The sequence below is a fragment of the Talpa occidentalis genome, unplaced genomic scaffold, assembly GCF_014898055.3.
Source record: "Talpa occidentalis isolate TD23 unplaced genomic scaffold, MPIMG_talOcc4v2.1 talOcc4.7, whole genome shotgun sequence".
Lineage (NCBI taxonomy): Eukaryota > Metazoa > Chordata > Mammalia > Eulipotyphla > Talpidae > Talpa > Talpa occidentalis.
The window spans coordinates 120,449,389-120,468,919 of record NW_023605083.1 but is presented as its reverse complement, the minus strand read 5'-3'; the positions used below and the strand labels follow the sequence as shown (position 1 = coordinate 120,468,919).

Sequence of the window (19,531 nt, the reverse complement as noted above, 5' to 3'; positions counted from 1 at the left end):
AATGTTTACACAAATGTGTGGCCTATGTACAAAGTACAAAAGAATCCCTCTTGCCCCCACGTTCCTACGGAGATGTTTAGACCTGGGACTCCCCACCCCCTTCAGCTGCCCCTGGCTCGGTGTCAGACAGTCCCAGAGGGAGGAGCCAGGCTTTCTCAGACCACAGCCAGCCATGCAGCTGCAGTGAGGCCTATTCCAGGTTCCACTTCCCAGAGTGGAACAAAATCACCTTCATGCCTCGTCCCAGATTCCAAAGGCCCCCAGCTAGTGCCAGATGTGCTGCTTGTCTCTCGTTGCAGGTTTTATCCAGGAGATGAGGGGATCAACCCCACCAGTCTTGGGTCTCTGTTCACCCACCATGCCCTAAACCGGTCCTTACCTTCTCTCCCGTCGCAAGGGTACTAACACAGGCAAGGAAGGCAACTGGAGACTGGGTGGCAAGGGAGGGGATGTTGGGTGGAAAGAGATGGCACTAACATGGGCAGTGGCCTCATGGATCTGAAGCCCAAGCCCCCTGGCGAGAGGCCAGGAGGCCAGAAAATCTTCATACTTAAGAGTTCCTGTGACTGGGCAGAATCAGATCACCCACTTCTGCTGCATTAAAGTCACGGCGATGGCCTAGATGAGCTCTCAGTTAACAAAAAGCTGGAGTCCATATTCATTAAAGTATAAAATATTCCTCAAAACTCAACCCCAGCCTTCCTCCTGAGGGAAAGAATCAATAGACCAACATGCGTGCTCGGGATCAGCTGCACACGCATAATGCACATGCACAATGCACAAACACACATTTGGGAGGCAAAGCTGCTAACTTAGGAGTAAATCTTAAGCTCAGAGAGGCTGCCTGTCTTCATCGCTTCTTGACTAATTTCATTCAAATAGCGGCTGAGCAGACAAAGGCCCTGGCAGGAATAGGCTGGCAGGCATCGAGTACTTGCAACAGCAGAGGTAGCACCATCTCTCCTGCTGCAGAGGCAGGCCCAGCGGGCTCCTGGGTGGCCCGGTTCTGGAGGAAAGGCAGCCGTGGCTGCTGTAGCCACACCCGGCACACCCGATATGCGCGAGCGCGCACACACACAGGCACACACACAGGCACACACAGGCACACACAGGCACACATCACTGTGCTGCTGGCAGATGACACCTAAGTGCACAGCAAAACTAAGACCACGATTAACCCGAACCCTTCACATTAAGCATTATTTCCCCGGAGAAGTGTAGGCTCCAAACGTTCAGGACAGTGAGCCTCTGGCCGAGGTGAAGAGACCAGCAGGCGGGGAGAGGCGGGGGTCCAGGCTGTCGATCGGGCGGCGCAGGAGCTCCTCCACGTGGCGCGCCACGTCCATGGTCTCGTCCAGGTCGAAGTCTCCATCTTGGTCCAGGACCGGGTCAGGGCTGGTAGAGAGGGGGATGTCACAGGGGCCAGTGCTTCCCAGTCGTTGCCTCCTCCACACTCGAGCCAGAGCTCATGGGAACAGGACCAGCTCTGGCTGGGCCCCCATGCTGTTAGTCACGGCTCTTTGGGAGACAGCTGAGTTCTAGCCCTATCTCCCGCCACCTCATTGAGTGACCTCAGGGAACTCACGGCCTTCTCCCTGTCCTCATCTGTAAGACCAGGTGACTGGGTCCTGACCTCTGCCCTCCTGTGACACTGTTCCGGGAAATCCTAGGCGCCATGCACTGAGTCCCTACCATAGTCGCGGCCTTTAGCCACTCCCATTCTCACGGACACCTCTAAGGTAGGTGTTTACTCCACTTTGTAGAGGGGGAAGCTGAGGCTTAGCCATGTTAAAAAAACTTGCTAAGGGCAACCTGACTGGTAGGAGCCGTTGGGATGGGAACTCTGGGCCATGCCTCCCAAGGTTGCAGTCATCCCACTGCAGCTGTGTCTCTCAGGCACCCAGACTTCCATTCCAGGGCACCCAGAGCTCAGAAGAGAATTTTCTACCCTGGGATTCCAGAAAGGAGAAATTGAGGCCCCGTTTACAGCAATACCTAAGGACAGCCACCTCATTAATAGCCCCTATCAAGCCCTGACAATAGCCTCACCTGTGCTAAATGTTCTACTGTCCCACTTTGACTGACCCCAAGCCCATAAGGCAGGTATTCTTGCCTCCACTGTATAGATGAGCAAACAGCATCAAAGAGTTTCAATGATTTCCCCAAGGTCACACAGCTAGTCGGCACCGGAGCACCTTAACAAGCTGATCTCACCCCCTCTGCACCCAGGCATGTGCTGGAGCCTAGGCCTCAGCCGAGTGGTCTCTGACCCAAAGGACCTCTGGATTCCTTTGCCCACCCACCCCCTGGGTTCCAGCCTGAGGACAAAACCCCAAACTCCTCCCCACAGAGCCCCAGGAGAACACCTACTTTTGTGGGTACATGTTAAAGTGAGCCTGGTTGCACACGGCTGGGGAGGGGGCCTGGTCCATGTAGGTGGCGCTGCCCCCCGCAGAGTCTGCAGAGGCATTTACAAACCTGCAGGAGGAGGCAGAGCAGGGCCTCAGCGGCCTGGGGCGGCAGCTCCCCTGGGGAGGGCTCAGGGGGTCTCTCTGTGTCTCTTCAGGGTATAGAAGGACAGAGTGCCCCACTGGACCAGGGGTTCCGGCTGCAGGAGAGGGGTCCTGGGTGCCAGCCCCATTGTGACCAAGCCCAGCTCCTGCCCCAGGGCTGAGAAAGGTTTGGAGGGAGGGGACACGGTCTTGTGGGCCCATGGAGGGGCGGCCATGGGGGGAGGGCAGGCCCAGAGCTAGACCCGGACACTTACTCAGGGACCACTTGCTTGATCTGCGGCTTCACATACCCGTCCACTGCTTTAGCTGCCGAGGAGAATGGTGATGAGAACCAGTCTCTGGAAGATCCCGGGGGAGGCGGGAGGCGGCCCACCCCATGCCCTCTATCTCCTCCCCACATGGACATGGGGCTTCAGGGCTGAGATTTTGCACGGAGTTCCAATAACCATCCTTGGGTGGACCCAGCCGAGGGTATCCAGACCCCTGGCTCCTCTCTCATCACCCCTCCTTCCTCTCCTGGCCATTTGCTTTCTCAGCTCTGCCCTCACCCTGGCCCGGGAGACAGAATCTACAAGGAAAAACCCAACCAATGGATTGGAAATGAGCGAAGAGGAAAAGTCTGTCCATTTTGTATCCTACATTCAACTTGGGGGCAAGTTTGAGGGTGGGACGTGGTGAGAGCATTATCTGTGGGTTTGAAGCACCCCGACCCTCCCCCAGCACTGCAGCCGCCTCCCCCGCGGGAGCAGACGTGAGAACCCAGTTATCGTTTTGTTTTGCAGAAAAGAAAGATGGGTCAAGCTTTCGCTTTCCCTCTCCTCAACCGTCAGCCTCCGAGCCCACTCTGTGCATTTTGCACCATCCCATGGGCCAGACCCCTGGGGGGAAACAGCCCTGGGCTCTGCTCGGGGGTCCCTGCTGCCTCTCTGGGCTGAGGAGGCGGAAGCTTCAGGGCAGGACACACCGAGCACAGGAGTGTAGTACTTGGAGAAGACCTCGTCCTTGGGCCGGTCTGGGAACACGTAGATGAGATAGCTCAGGTCCCCCAGCCGGTCGGCCAGGGACCGGATAGAGAAGTCCCGCGTGGTGAACGGCTTCAGGTTCCACAGGTTGCGGTCAGCTGTGAGAGGATGAGCTCGTTTGCCGCCGACCTCGACAAGGTTAAGTGCGGGGGCTTTCGGGCAGGCTTGCGGAGACAGCGGGCATATCGCAGCTGGCACCACACCCCACGCAGTGCCCTCAGCACAGGGCGCGGGAGCAGAGCCCGCCGGGCCAGGCCGGGGCGGAGGAGGAGGGCACAGGCGTTAGGTTCTCCCAAACGGGCAAACGAGAGAAAGGAAAGGCGCTTCTGACCAAACGCTTTCCATATTCTGAACACAGCTCTTACCTTGTGCACCAGGGAAAGGCCTGGGGAGCAAGAAAATAGGGGATGGGGCTGCAGGGCCAGTGTGGGCAAGAGAGGGCACTTACGAGAGTCAAACTTCCAGGCAATGGTGATGCCCCCGATTTCGGAGTCGCTAAAGCGCAGCAAGAAGGTCCCATCAGGCTTATTGATGAGCAGGTCGTGGGCCTGTTGCTTATTAACAAAACCTAGGATGGCCCTGGGTACACGGAGCAGAGTGTCACCGCTGGGCCGGCAGCCACCCTGAGCCACAGCCATCCCCCAACCTCCGTGCCCCCCACTCCTCACCCGTCATTCCAATGGGGCTTATGATGCTTCTTCAGCACCTCCATGACCCCATCGAACCATTGCCAGAAGGTGTAATTCCAGCCCGGCAGGTTCTCCTGGAAGCCCCCCCAGGAGCCCCGAGTCAGCTTGTGCCCGCTTATCACAGGTGGCCCAGGACACAGTCAGTGCCCTTGCGTCCTCGCCCAGGCCTCCCGGCTCCTCACTCTACGTATCCCACACTCCAGCCGTCGATGAGAGGGGTCAACCCCCAACCCGTGTCCTGGGGGTGGGAGAGCTCCTTTGCCTCCTGCATCTCAGACACAAGCTCCGAGCCCATCCCTCTGGGTGAGGGTAGGAGGAAAAAGTTGAGCTGGATGAGACCTCCAAACTCATTCCTTTCATCTGACAGGTGGGGAAACGGTGGCCCAGAGACAGGGAGAGGCCTGGCGAATGAGCTAATAGCTCTGGGGTAGAAGCCAAGCCCCTGAGCCCCAGCTCCAGGTCCCTCACCGTCTTGCTTGGGCTCTCATGCTGCCTCCCCTCCTCGGGGTTGTAGGAGAAGGCCCCTGGGGCTCTGCTGGAGGGCGGGGGCGGGACAGGTGTCCCCATGCAGGCTCCAGCCGGGCGCTCACCCTGTTGAACTGGGACCAGGACACCGACATGCTGCTGTAGTCCTCGAGGTGGCTGCTGCTGCTGTTAAAGAGCTTCTGTGCCAGGAACACGAGGTTCTCCTTGGTCAGGCCCCGGTTGCTCTGCACCTCAGCCTTGAATTTCATGTTGAGCGCGTCACACAGCTGCGGCCACAGCACTTTGTCGGGCACGGCGAATGGCACCCGGCCCTGGGGGAGAGAGGAGGAAGATCCAGGGCTTTGGAAATACACACAGCAGAGACAGAGATGGCGGGTGTGGGGGCAAGAAAGATGTAGCAGAGGAGGCACATGAGGGAAAAGAAAGGCTGGGGGCAGGACAGACAGAGGCCACGCAGGGACAGACCCAGCCCAGGGACTGTGGGCAGAGATCTGAGACCCGAGACCTGAGTCTCGAGCCCCAGATGGGCGGGCGCTCCCTCCAGCTGCCCCTTGCCTCACCTCACCTCAGCTCTGGTCTGGTCCTGGGGTGGGAAGAACCACTCAGCAGAGGACTGAGGATTTGGGGCTGACCTGAGGGGAGCCCTGGGGCCTGGGGAGCGTCCCTGGGGTCCCCGACACTCACTGGCTCGGCGAAGGCGTTGTCCCACAGCACGGTGGCAGTAGCATTGTGGTCCTGGCTGCCGTGCACGATGACAACCACGGGGAGGGACAGGGTCTGTGGGGGTCATGGGATGAGCATGGCGGCCGGAGGAGCACCCCATCTTGGCCTCCACTCAGGCAGGATTCCCGACCTCATTTCTCACCCATAATCCCAACCACAGGGCCCCTTCCAGAAAACCAAAGCAAAAGCAAACAAAAAACCCACAGACATCTATTTTCTTGGTCCATCGCCCAAGTTCTGTGGGCTGGTGCCAGGTCAGGGAGAGCAGGCACCAGCAGAGAGAAGGTGGAGTTCTGATAGTGTCCCGGGGTACCTGGTGTCACCCCAGGAAGACCAGAGTGCTCTGGCTCTCCCAGACCAACTGGGTGGCCTCAGGCAGGTCGCTTCACTGACTGGTGGCCCTCGGGGAAGGGGGAGCAGGGCCTCACCTTCACCTGGAACACAAGCTCATTGCTGCCAACACTGAACTGAGACTCAAACAAGACCGTGAACTTCTCCTCCGTCACGGACTCTGCGCCCCGCCGGTCAGCGCGCTTGATCCTCTTCAGTGACTGCAGGTGGAGGCCAGAGGGCAGAGAGACCATGGCTGGTGAGGAGGGTCAGCTCTGGTAGGTGGTCCCGCCAGAGCAGGCCCTTGTCCTCACCATGTTCCTGAAGTGGGCGCTGAGGGTGCCGGTGGCCTGGTGGTACTCCATCACACAGCAGTTGTTCAGGATCTCCCCGCTGCACTCGCTGCAAAGGAGGGGGCCCAGCTCCACAAAGGCCCCGGACCAGAGCTTGTGCTGTCAGCGCCGGGGCTTGGTCATCACCCAGGAAGCCCCGTCTGCAGCCCCTGCCCCTGCTCTCCGGGTATTCCTCTGTGTGTCTCTGGACTTGCTCATAATCAACCGGGGAGTACCCAAGTGAAGTCTTGGGGGGCGGGGAGGAGGGGTTCTGGGTCTTCATCATTAGGGTAAAAATTTCCTGGGCATCCAGATGGATGTGGGCATCTTGGGAGGACTCTGGCAGCCTGCACAGCACTCTAAGTACAAATCACGTCTGTGACCCACAAGGATCCCTGTGATCTGTCCTGACCACTCCTATCCTCGCTGAATCTCCACTCAGTAGCTCCTAAGAAAGTTCTCCCCCCACCACCATGTGATGTGGCAAGGCCATTCCAGACACAATGACATCACTCAGTTTTAATTTTCTTTCTAAGTCTGTCACTTTGGGAAACTGCCTTATTTGCTAAAGCGCGTGATGGTCTATTGCTTGGCCCCAATTCAGGCACCACGTGAAAGCTACTTTGTCTTGGTCATCGTGTCCCCAGACACTCAGGACACACTCATTCACTCCCTCACTGGTTCATTACTGCCCACCGTGTGGAGCGCCTGCCCTGAGCCCAGGACGCCATGCTGGCCCTCGGCCACACCTTGTCCTCCTCCAAGACAAAGTCCGTGCTCCCAGCAGGTCTTCCCTGTCTATGCCCTGACACTTGCTACCTGCAGAATCATTGCCATTTCTGCTCCACTCTGTAGTGGCCCATGTGCACAGTGCCCTACATGTCTCCCTTGTCACCAGCAGCAATCATTTCTCATGTCTGCTGTGGGCTGGACAAAGACAGAGCAAAGTTTCATCTGGCTCACAGAAGTGACCCAGTGTTATCACAGTCGTGGGACACCCAGCATGGCAGGAACTGGAAATGGCCTTAGGACCTGGGAGCACAAGGAATGACTAGACAGCAGGACAGACAGAGTGCCCTGGAGAGACACTGGCCGTGCCTGCAGGACGAGAGCAAACAGCTGTAGGGAGGGAAGCCGTGCTGTGCCCAGCCACAGGACGGTCTGTGACGGCAGCAGGTGCCCTGCCCTGGCACGGGCAGCCGCAGCAGGGGGCACACGTACTTGCGAGTGTTCTCGTTCTTGAGCAGCGACTTGGCCTGCTGCTCGCTGATGATGGTGGCCTTCACCTGGGGCGGGTTCATGTGCACGTTCAGCTTCCCCCCCACCAGCAGGCGCACGGTGGCCGCAAACTTGGTCTGGGTCTTCAGGACCTGAGGGGGCTGCTTCTCGATGATGAACGTGCTGTGGGGACACGGGATGTGCTCAAGGACTGGCCTCCCGGCCCCCACCATGGGGCTCAGCTGGAGAAGGAGGCAGTGAGGGTGGGTGGGCAGGGAGTGAGCTCAGCAGCCGGCCTGGGCTGCAGGAAACAAGGAGCAGCCGGAGCAGCGGGGCCGGAGGCCATGAGGACGTGAGGCAGAGACAAGGCTTCCAGCACAACTCTGGGCTCCCATCTGCTGCCCCCGCCCTCCTAACACCGCCCACATGGGGCTGCCCTCCCCTGCGGGGCGCAGGCCAGAAGCAGCCATCACCTGGTCACCAGGGCTGAGATGATGTCCGTGATGGTGGCGTTGACCTCCGCCAGCATCTCCTCCACTGGGCCGGGGATGGGCAGCTGCTGGCAGAGGTGCTCAGCTCTGCGGATCTGCTGCCGGTTCTGCCAGATGATCTCGGCCAACTTCTCACACCTGTACGGGGACCCCAGGGCCAACGGGAAGGTCACTGGCTCCTTCTGTCCAGGCCCCAGGCCGCAGTCTGGGAGGTTCCCGGTCTGGAGAGAACCCCCGAAACCCAGCCACACCCCTACCCAGGAAGGCTGGGAGCCTTAGCTGCCTCTCCTAGCCACTGAGCAGAGACAGCTCCCCGCCTTTCAGAAGCAAAATAAACGGGAGGAGTGACCCTGATTGGCACCAAACAGCCTGGGCCCTGCCCCATTCACCAGCAGGGATGCTGATCCCGGGGAGGTGGCATGGGATGTAGACACCAAAGTCCATCGCGGGAAGCAGCACCCCTGCTGGGATGAGACTGTCAGGGTCAGAGGGAGCCAGTGGGAAGCAGCGTCAGCAGCTGGAAGCAGCCCCTGAGTGCCTGCCTGCCCTTGCCACCCCCATCCTGCCCCTCAACCCCATGCCCCTTACCAGGACTGCAGCACATCCAGGCTGCCCTCAGGGGGCCCTCCGTTCCCAGCCAGCTGCTGCCGCCGCTTCCACTGGATCAGCTCGTCGTCCAGAATGATGGTCTGCTGCTTCCGCAGCAGCTGCAGGGTCTTCTGGTGCTTCTCGGCCAGCTCCTGCGGGGAGGCAGGGGAGCAGGCCCTGCTGGCTCCCAGGTGGCAAGCCTGCAGGCCTCCCTCGGGAGGCAGGGCCAGGCCCAAGCCCCAGGCCCAGGCTGCTCCTCTCCTGAACTGCTGTGCCCCACAAGCCCCCACAGCAAAGAGATGGGCTCTGCCCTCCTCAGGGCTCCACCCTCTCTCAGGCTCCTGAGCAGCTCGGATGTGACCTCCATGCCTGCAGCAGGACACAGCCCCACTTACCACGCGGTACTGCTGCAGAGTCTGGGCCTCACGCTGGAGCCAGGCCTCTAGGGACACCTGCTTCTGCTGGAGAGCAGTCTCCCGGTTCAGACGGTCCTGGGGGTTCAGCTGGCTAAACTGAGCTAGAGGAAGGGACAGGACACCCACAATGATCATCAGCTGAAAGCCCAACAGAGCCACACTCATCTTTCTGGAAGAGAGACACTCAAGGGACCCCTCTGGCCAATATCAGGTCAGGAGACTGTGGGCCGAGGGTGCAGAGAAGAGTGGGCTCTGCTGCTGGCCTCCTGACCCTGAGCTCCCCTCCAGGGAGTGGGGAAATGGCAGCTTGTGGGTATAGCTGAGAAGGATCCTACCCATGGCCTTCCCCCCACCAAACACACAGCTGGCCGCCCAGCTCTCCTCACACCTTCCAAGGGTCCAGCTTGGAGCCACATCGCCTAGTTAGCCCTGTGCCCTCACCGTTCACCAGTGGTCACCTCAGGCAAATAACTTCCCTCTCCTGTACCTCAGTTTCCCTGTGTGTAAAGCTGGGGAATCATGGCACCTGCCTCAGGCACCTGCTGTGAAGATTAGCAGCTGATGTCACGGAAAATGTTCAAGAAACTGCCTAACACAGGTAAGGTCTATGTGAGAGTTAGTCCTAGTGGGCCATGGGCAACAGGATGAGGCCAGGGTGATGGACACAGCAACTGCCCCCGACCTCACTTAGCAGAGCCCGTTTGGGGCAGGCCCTACTGCTGCCTGCGCCCCGACTCCTCTCAGAGAAGAGGGTTTTACCAGCTGCCAGAAGGCGCCTGACATGTTTGTCCAGGTTGGGTCACTGTGAGCTCAGGACACCAACCAGGGGGACAGAGAGAGTCCAGGCCATGGGGACACACAGCAGCAAGAGTCTCTCAGGAAAGTGAGGGTGGAGGGAGACGGCCTCTTTCCACACCAGCTGTCAGGAATCTCACCAAAGGCAGGAACGGGCAGTTAGTTTGGCTTCAATGCCTTTTTCAAAATATCTATCAGGAGACACTTAACTAATAGGGCACACAGAAAGAATAATACAAGGAAGACCTGTGTGTCACCAACCCCATCTAAGAAACCAAACATTTCCACAGCTGAAGCCACCTGTACACCCTCCCCTGTTTGCAAACCCATTCTTCTCTGCAAAGGTAACTGGTATCCTAAATGTTTTGCCCAGTAAACTTTTTGAATGGTCTGCAAACACTGCTGAGTCAAGATATTGTGAGCGTCAGCATGACCTGGTCAAACTCCTGGCACGCTTCTGTGGGCCATGTCACACTGACCCAGACCCTGCCCTGTGGACGCACAAGCTGGGGCAGATGAAAGCAACTCCTGCTCTTCCCAGAAATACCCAGAAAAAGGGTGAGGAATATGGTTCTAATGTCAGTGCAGGAGCCTGAACAGTGGGAGTATTGTCCAGCTCAGAACACAGTAGGGTGATCTAGACAACCACATGGGCAATCCTGTCACTCACAGAGAAGTAGTGGTGCTCCCAACACCAGGACCCCAACTCTCTATGCAAGCTGACGCACGTAGGTCTCTCCTGGTAATTTGCAAAAACTTCTGGGAAGGAAGCCAGGAGACATGAGGCAATTGCCTGCTCCTTTGGAGGGAGTTGAGTCTTCCCTTGCACAAACATATCAATAGTCTCTCTGATTGTTGAGATTAAATTTACATCGTATCATGGGCACAAGCCTTAACCAGAATCCAAACCTAAATCCATAAATAGGAAACAGAAAACCCAAGAACAAGATCATCAATTCCATCAACCAGACAAACACCTTAGGCAGAGATAATAGCCTGAAATCTTCTGTTTCCTGATGTAGTAAGAGAGTTAACCCTACCTGAGCTCAGGCTAGGATAAATTACAATTGGAGGAAGACACGGTTGAATTCTCTCATCAAAATTACTCAAAGTGGGCCTCCCTGGTGGCGCAAGGGGTTAAGCACCGCACTATGAAGCAATCTGCAGCCTCTGCAGCACGAGTTCAATCCCTGGCTGGCCAGAGAGCAACTCACATGGTGCAGCAGACCTCTCCTGTCTCGCCTGCTGCTTCCCTCAGCAGTGTTTTTCAGTCAGACTGCCAGTTCTGTTCCCCACTCTGTCTCTGGTGAATCCTCTCACCCCCCCATACCTCTGGCCTGTACCCCAGTTTTTGATTGCATAAATAAATAAATATTTTTTTAAAAATTACTCAAAGCTACTGGATTCAGGCAAAGTGATACTGTCCAAGCACAACAGACACTGGCAGGGCAGGGTTGGGAGGAAAGTTTAAATAGTTCAATTAAAAGAGAATTGTAAATAAAATTTTAAATAATAAATATCAGAATGAAAAAAGGACAAGAGGAACAAAAACTGAGAAGGGACAAAACAGAAAACAAATAAAAAATAATAGACCTCAATATAATTGTATTAATAGTAATTATGTTAAATATCAATGAAATAAAAATTTCAATAAAAGTAGAGACTGTTAGAATAAATACAAAAGCAAGACTCAGCTATATGTTGCCTGCAGTTTAAGTTTTAGCAAAAGCATGAATAAAAGATATTCTATGCTAGCTAGAGAAAGAGCCCTTATATTAATACCATATAGACTTCAAGTAAAGAGTATTACTAGAGATTAAAAAAGATATTTCTTAATAAAGTATCACTTGGGAAGACATAATAATCATAAATCTATATGCATCTAATAATGAACCTTCAAAATACATAAAGCAACTAATAGAACAATTAGGTCAAAAATGAGTAAAGACATAGGCCAGTGGTTCTCAAACTGTGGACTGGGGATCATCCTAGAGTGGTCCCAAGGCCCTAAATGGGAGTCCAAGAGTCAAAACTATTTTCAGAGGGTTACAAAACCTTATTAAACTTCTCTCTTTATCTGTTACAAGTATATAGTGCAGTTTTCTAAAGGCTCAAGATATATGATATTACAACAGATTGAAAGTAAGATCTAGCTATCCCTTATTAAATATAACATTAAAGAGATTTGCAAAATGTAGAGCAATGTCTCTCTATTCACTAAGTTTTGTACTGGAAAATAAGAGTGTTGGGCTTTTTTATTTGTTTTTTAACTGTACCTTTTATGTTGACATGGACTTTATTACTGCTTTTTTTAAGTGAAACAATTATAGAACATATGTTCTTTTCAAATACACTGCCCAGATATAGCACATGATGGGTCATAAAACAAGTCTCAATGCATTTAAAAGGAATTGAGATCAGGGGCCTCCCTGGTGGCACAGGGGTTAAAGACAGTGCTATCAAGCTCTCCCCAGCCCACCAGGTTGCTAACCCACATGGTGCAGCAGATCTCTCCTGCTTACCCGCTGCTCCCCTCAGCAGTGTATTTCAGTAGATCTGCCTGGTCTGCTCCCCACTTTCTCTGGTGAATCCTCTCACCACCCTCTCTACCCCACACCTCTGGCCTACACTCCAGTTCTTGTATGCATAAATAAATAAATAAATAGATAGATAAATCTTTTAAAAAAAAGAATTAAGATCATACAGAATATGCTCTCTAACAATGAAATTCAATAATGGAATGAAAATGAAATCAATAATAATATTAAATCCAGAAAAAAATGAAACTCCTAGAATATACTTCTAAAAATGTTTAGATAAAATAATTAATGAGAAGAAAAATTAGAAAATATTTTAAACTGAATGATAATGAATATGCCATATATCTAAAATCATGTGGTGTAGCTAAAACATTGTTAGAGGGAAATGAATAGCTCTGAATATATATATTGGAAATGAAAGATTGAAATTCAATGACCTAAGTTTCAAGAAGTCAGCAGAAGAGCAAAGAAAAAGGCAGAAACACTTCCTGTTTTTCTTAGGATGGACCAGCATAGCCTGGAGTGGGAAGAAATGGGCCATGTTTTAAGACTCCTCAAATTGCACCTGGAGTTAACTCCCTCCAAGTTAATCTTTCTTTCCTCACACCCTTATCATGGCAGCTCTTGGCAAACCACAGACCTAGAACACAGGAAAACTTTCCAATGTCACTTTCACCTCTCAGCTCTACCACTGAGCTGTGACTGAGGCTCAAGAAGGAAGTTGCACCTCCTCTCAGACTGGTTCAACCAGGGAATGCTTCATCTAAGTCCTCCCTCTGGTCAGGGAATACTTTGTTCATATTCAGTCACTCATTCATTGAGCTACTCACTGAACACCTACAATCCAGGAGAGAATACTGGTTAGTAAAAAGAATTCATGATATGATCTCTAGTTGAAATCCTGATGCTACTTATAAGCCATCTAGACCAAAATATTTGTTCTCTTTTAACCTCAGTTTTAACATCTGCAAATTAGGGATAAGATAGCTACCTTCTTCCTGGAGCTGTTGTCAAGGTTGAATGGAATAATACATGCCAAAGGATAAACCTAGAACCTGGCCCACAGCAGGGGCTCAATCACTAGGAGTCATACTTCCCAGAAAAGTGCTGGGGGAGATGGACAGTGACCCACACCCACTCTGAAGGAGCTCACAGAGCAGCCTCGCTCCATCCTCAAGACACACTGTCCTGCCACACCGGCCTTACCCTGGATCCTCAGGCTCTCTTGGTACTGGATGATGAAGTACTCTTGAGTCTGCTGCAGCTTCTTCAGCTCATTCTCTGTGTCCTGCGTGACCAGTCGCAGCTCCTCGAATGTCTGGTTGATCTGAAGGTGTTTCTGGGACATGGCGTCCACGAGACTGCCAGCTGGAGCGGTACCCTGGACACAGTGGGGGAGAGAGCAGACACCATGAGCCGACCGGGAGGGTGGAGAACCCCGTGGGCCTGATCCTGAGGAAAAGCCAATGCCAGAACCTGTAACTGAATTTTGAGTCAGCAGAAATGCAAACACCATTTGTAAGAACTGGGGGAAAGCAGACAGGTGAGCTGGCAGACTATGGCGTCTTCACAGAGCACAGCACACACTCGGGCCTCCATCAGAGGACCCCAAACAGGCCCGCATATGTCCTCTCTGGAGAAACTAGAACTCAACATGTGCCCGAGTTACCTGGGTTTCCTGCCAATGATGATGACCCCACACTTCACATGCACTGACCCAAGGCCACAGACTGTGCCAGAAGCTGGGACACCGTGGGGGAACAATGGGAACACACTGTCTGTGTCCACCCTGGAGACCTTGTTGTAACTGGGTGAACCTCTCAGAGGCAGTGTCTGGAGATGCCAGAATGAAGTCACAGGGGAGGCACCAACAGGCCTTTGTGGATCCAGCCATGCAAGGGACTTGGCCAGCCCATTCCTTCAACACTTGGCAGAGACAAGGCTAAGTCTCAGGCCTTTCCAACGAACGTTCTCAGAATAAAATCTAGTCTTTTCCACAGTCTCCCCTGCTCCCAATGACAGCCTCTGCCTCCCTCCCCAGCTCCACTGCTGCCCAAATACACCCTCTACAATCTGTTGCTTGAACACACAGCCTGTTCCTGCCTCAGGGCCTTTCTACTTGTTGCTCCATCACTCTGGGACATTCTGGTATCTGTCTTATGTACCACGACATCCCCAAGGTTTCGAGGACATCAGAGGAGATCAAAAAGCTTGCAGGCTGGAAGAAAGAATGATACTCCCTGACCATAATACCTGTGCTGTGGACATGTCTTTCTGAATTGGAAAGGGATTTATGTTGACAGTGACAGATGGCTCTGTGATGGCCAAGTCAAGGGACTCAAGGTTACACTAGAAGACCATCTGTGACCTGGCTTCTGTTCCCCCTCTGCCTTTACCTACCAGGCTTCCCCAGCTGCTCTGACTACTCACAAGTCTTCAGATGTGATGACATGCTCAGGCCTTCCTGCCCTGCCCCCATTGTGACTGGCTCACAACTCATCCTTCCCCCTTCCTTCCTTTCTCTACTGTAGCTCTGACATCGCTTTCCTCCAGACACCCTGCCCGTCTCAGTGGGGTACTGTTTTCTATCTCATCCGACTCACCTCTTAGAGAAGCTACCATTCCCTGGTGCCTTTCAGGAGGGGACCAGGACTTTGTCTGCTTCTTCCGTTCTAGTCCAGCATCAGCTTATAGCAGACCCTCCATAAATGTTAACTGAATGAACTAACATTCCTAAAATCAGTGTCCCCAACAACAAATGAATAATAAATCTGACCCCTGCTCCCAGCACTATATTTTAGCTGTGTTTTTTTATCTATGATATATCAATTCATGAAGTTCATTTTGTTTTATTTCAGAGAACAACTGCATGATTGGCCAAGCAGCTGTTCTGTTCTTTACCATTTCAGAACCTGTTCTGCCTCCCTGGGGCCCCTTTCTCTGTGTCTGCCAGTGTTAGTTCTTCTAACACAGCCCACAGCTCCATTTCTCCTCACAGGCCCCACCACAGAACATTTGTTATTTTGACCCCAGCCCCATTTATTGATGGCAAATCTTTCCCCTGGTGATTTGGGATGGTAACTCGGTCATATTGACTTTTCCAGGTGTGTGTGTGTGTGTGTGTGTGTGTGTGTGTGTGTGTGAAGAAGACTTCTTCTTCATTGGTCTATTTGTCTATCCCTGACCATATCTGATCCTCAAAAAATCCCCACAAACTGGGCCTCTCTGATGGAGCAAGGGTTTAAGTTGTAGCACTATGAAGCTATCTGCAGCCACTGCAGCACGAGCTCGATCCCCAGCCAGGGAGCTACCCACATGGTGCAGTAGACCTCTCCTGCCTTGCCTGCCCTATGCTCCCCTCAGCAGTGTATTTCAGTGGATCTGCCTTTTCTGCTCCCCACTCTGTCTCTGGTGAATCCTCTCACCCCCGCCCCTGCACCTCTCATATGCATAAATAAATAAATCTTTAAAAATAATCCCTACAAATGAAGACCTATTACATTCACCATTTACAATCAAAGAAATAGGCTCAGAGAGATTAAGATTGCTCATTTCACACAGTTAGTAGGTGGCAGAGCCAAGGACTGAGCCAGGAGGTCACCCTACACCTGTTTTTTTTTTTTTAAGATTTATTCATTTATGCATATAAATGTTCACTAATACAAATGTTCACTTATACAAGAACCAGGGTATAGGCCAGATGCGCGGGGTGGGGTGTGTGTAAGATGATTCACCAGAGACAGAATGGGGAACAGAACAGGCAGACTGACCGAAATACACTGCTGAGGGGAGCAGTTGGCAAGACAGGAGAGGTCTGCTTGCCATGTGGGTAGCTCCACGGCTGGTGGGGATTGAACCAGCATGGATTGAACCAGCGCTGCAGAGGCTGCGAACAGCTTCACAGTGCTGGGCTCAATCGCCTATGCCAACAGGGAGGCCCCACCCTACACCTGTTTTTGAGACTGCCTCTCACAAGTGCCATGTCTCTTAATTGTTGGTTCTCTCTTTATGCCAGTGTTGAGAAAACAGACTTGTATCTGGAGAGAAAGGTACAGGGAGGCCTTCCCAAGCCCGCTGCCCAGACCCATGGACACTCACGTTGTTGGCTTCTCGGACCAGCCTCTGTTCATTGTACAGGATGTGGCGGATGCAGCGGACCAACTCCATGGGGCAGCGGTCATACGTGTTCTGGAAGAATCCAACAGCAGCTGCCAGGGGCCACCTCTGCTCCCAGAACACCCGTCACAGCGCCACACCCACCCCTCCTGACCTCCTCAGCTCTCCCCGGGAAGCCTCAGGATGGTCACCAGATACTTCTATCTCTCCTTGACTTGACTTTCCCCTCCTAGACCTTCATATTTGGTTTGCTAGTGTGTTAGAGACCCACAGCTTACAAAGCACTTGCAATCTGCCAGTTTCTTGGACGTTCGCAACACGGAGAACCCGTGACTGAAGCAACACTATCATCCCCACTCCACGGATGAGGAAACTAACGCTGAGAGAGGCTGAGTGCTCGTCAGGAGACAAACAAGTGAGTGGACAGATGACTCAAGGCTCGGAGCATCAAATGCCAAGGTCAAGGTACTTTCCACCATACTCCTGGCCCTGAGTTCCTATTTTATTTCCCTCTTCCGCCCAGCTTTCTCCTGTTTCCTCCTTTTCCTGGGATGAACCTTTTATTTCCCTGGCACAGGGCTGCTTGTATCTAAGGATACCCTAAGAAAGACAAGTGAGTCCCAATAAATGTTTGACTGTGATTACCACCTACATCCCATTCCTGCTTCCACAAAAACCTCCTCTCTCCCCTACACTCCTCTCCTACTCCACGGGAAGGAGAAAGAAACTACATCTTACATCCACTGGGTTGTCAGAAGAGTCATGATGCATTTTTTTGCTCGAGAAACATAGAAGAAATACGTCATGACTTTCCCGACAACCCAATAACTCCTTCACTCAGGCCTCTTCCTCCAGCTCTTGCCTCCAGGGTAATGCTGTTCCTTTCCCACCTGACTTCTGCAGCTCTCTGAGTTTTAAGAACCCCAAGAGATATAGCTCCTTTCTAGAATCTGTCCATCTTCCTTCTTCCACAAAGAAATCTTGACTCAGTCTACCTCTGTCCCTTCTGCTTGATCGGTTCAAAATGCCATTGTCTCGGGGACAAACATACCTCATCCCTCGCTTCATAAAATGCTAAAAGAATCTGACAGGTTTGCTTTAGAACGAGGGGGTGGGGGAAGTCGAAGCACAGAAAAGTTGCCACAACTCAAGATCACATGGTGAGTCAGTGACCAGGAAAACACCCGGGGTTCTGATGCGGGAAAGAAAAGGCAGAGCCTGCCGTCCTGCAGATGAGCAGCCCGCACCCACCTGCAGCTGCGTGGCGTAGTGCCCCAGCTTGATCTTCAGCAAGAACCCATCTTCCCCCACCTGATGCTCCGCCTTCTTCTGCAGCTCCTGCACCAGGCCCTCCAGGAGCTGGGTGGCTTGGGCTCGGTCCTGGGGGTTGTCCAGGTCGATGGCATCCCTTGGGGCAGGGTTGGGGAGAGAACCTACTTGGGCAAGGCAGTCGGGCATGGAGGCACGTGGAAATCCCAGGCTTGTGACTAAGCGCGTCCCAGAGCCACAGGCTTGTTCCTGCCAGGTCCACAGGCATCAGAGTCTCGAAACATCCCCTCTCCCCTCCCAGGCTCCCATTTCCCTGTTCCCCTTTCCCAGGGACACCGCCCTGCCCCTTCCGCACAGAGGGGAGCGGACAGAACCAGAACCATGCAGAACCACAGAGACCTAAGGGCCGGGGACCTGGAGGCAGGGCCCTGCGAGGAAGGGCGGGGCGGCACACCTACCAGGGCTGGCTCTCAATCCACTGCGCTAGGTAGTGCCGGACCTCGATGGGGAAGTGCTGCCCGTAGAGGACCTGCATCTGGCGCAGGGCATCTCCTTGCAGCTGCTGGGCCTGGATCCAGCGCGCCATGTCCGCTCACCTAGGGCCGCCGGGGGTTGAGGAGGTGACTCCTCCACCCAGGAGCCGGCCGGGCCTGCCCTGGCCCTGCCATGCCCACCCATCCCTGGACCGCAGTCAGGCCAGGCCCCTCCCTTGCCACAGACACGCTTTCCTGTGTGGGAAGAAAGATGGTGTGGAGGGGAGGCCACCCTTCCCTCCAAAAAGGAACCCGCTGAGGCTTGGGGAGGGGCTCCTGAGAGTCAGGGGCCCTCCCCCTCTCTTCCTCTCCCCTTGCCCCACTGGGGCTTCCCCAGAGGGGGGACAGCTAGAAACTGAAAGAGAAACTTGGTAGAGCCCCATGGGTCCTCTGGAAAGGGCTGCAAGAATCCCCCTAACCTGCCTCGAACCCTGACCCCCAGTTCCTGGGAAGGGGGGATAGTCCAGGCCAAAGTTAGGGCAGCGCTGCCAAGGGCTTCGGCTGGAAGGCTGGGCCCCGGAGGCACGTGGCTCGAGCTGTTAGGGAGCCAGGGCTGGCGAGTCCTCCACTCCCCCTCCTTGACTGCGCCCCCAGTTGAGCCCCGCGGTCTCCCACGGTCCAGCCCGACAGCGCCCCCGGCCACTGCGCGCGAGGACGCCGCCCACCCTCCACCCCTCGTCCATCCCCGCGCCTCGCCCCTCGTCCGCGCTGTCCAAAAGTCCCACTGGGTCTTGGGGACCGTTCGCTGCACCCCGGCCGCCGTCGGGCTCCGGGTCCCCGGGCGCGGGGTCCGGGCAGCAGCCGAGGCCCCCTGTCCGCGCGCGGCGCCCGGGCCCGGCCGACCCACCCACCTGATGTGGCCGAGCCGTGCGGCGGGGGCCCCGCTCTGCGCCCCGCGGTGCGCTCGGGCCCGGGCTGCGGGCGGCGGCGGCGGCTGTTACTACAGGAAGGAGCAGAGAGCAGCGATTTCCTCCTCAAAGGTCAGCTGCCTGCGATAGACCATACACAGCGCGCGAGCGCTCGCCAGCACCCCTCCCAGCCCCGTCGCTCCCTCCCAGCCTCCGCCCTCGGCCGCGGCTCCCCGGCGAGTGCGCAGCGGCGAGCGAGCGCGGCCCCCGGCGGCCAGGCTGGGCGGCGCCCGCGTGGGGGCTGCCCCGACGGCGGGGTCCCCCCGGGAGTCCCGGCCAAGTCTCGCCCGCCGCCCGGCAGGGCTGCCCCGGGCCGTGCAGGGCCAGCAGCAGCGGAGTGGCCGGAGGATGGGGTGGGAGGGCCGGGAAATCCCGGGCTCTGGAAATCCCAAACCTGGGTCTCGGTCTGCAAAAAGGGAGGTGGGCAGGGCTGGACTAGCTGGAGATGCGCTCCAGCGCCGGGGCTTGTCATCTTTTGAGTGTCTAGATTAAAAAATTAAGTGTGTGTGCGTGTTTGAGTGTATGTGGGTTGGGGACACAGTTTTTGTGACTTCACAGGCCA

At 54.7% G+C, this 19,531-nt stretch overlaps 1 protein-coding gene across 1 annotated transcript; it reads right to left on the bottom strand.

The window, feature by feature from the left end:
* Window positions 1–1,193: 1,193 nt before the first annotated feature.
* Window positions 1,194–19,450, bottom strand: LOC119230792 (signal transducer and activator of transcription 5A). The gene is made up of 19 exons (XM_037492300.2): window positions 18,913–19,450; window positions 17,987–18,124; window positions 17,511–17,667; window positions 16,242–16,331; window positions 13,350–13,524; window positions 8,788–8,909; window positions 8,393–8,544; window positions 7,787–7,942; window positions 7,317–7,496; window positions 6,078–6,165; window positions 5,862–5,984; window positions 5,395–5,487; window positions 4,815–5,021; window positions 4,204–4,298; window positions 3,984–4,114; window positions 3,478–3,633; window positions 2,768–2,819; window positions 2,371–2,478; window positions 1,194–1,395 (listed from the first exon to the last, which is right to left on the bottom strand). Exons 2-19 carry the CDS (start codon window positions 18,112–18,114, stop codon window positions 1,233–1,235), a joined length of 2,376 nt encoding a protein of 791 aa, XP_037348197.1. The 5' UTR covers window positions 18,115–18,124; window positions 18,913–19,450; the 3' UTR covers window positions 1,194–1,232.
* Between the last annotated feature and the right edge of the window lie 81 nt (window positions 19,451–19,531).

What these genes read in the sequence shown, in the direction of transcription:
- LOC119230792 (XM_037492300.2), bottom strand. Translation starts at nt 18,114, where the DNA reads ATGGCGCGCTGGATCCAGGCCCAGCAGCTGCAAGGAGATGCCCTGCGC. An exon ending in ACTACGCCACGCAGCTGCAG is followed by an intron (nt 16,332 to 17,510) that starts GTGGGTGCGGGC and finishes GGATTCTTCCAG; the next exon opens with AACACGTATGACCGCTGCCC. An exon ending in TGCCTGGAAGTTTGACTCTC is followed by an intron (nt 3,634 to 3,983) that starts GTAAGTGCCCTC and finishes ATCCTCTCACAG; the next exon opens with CTGACCGCAACCTGTGGAAC.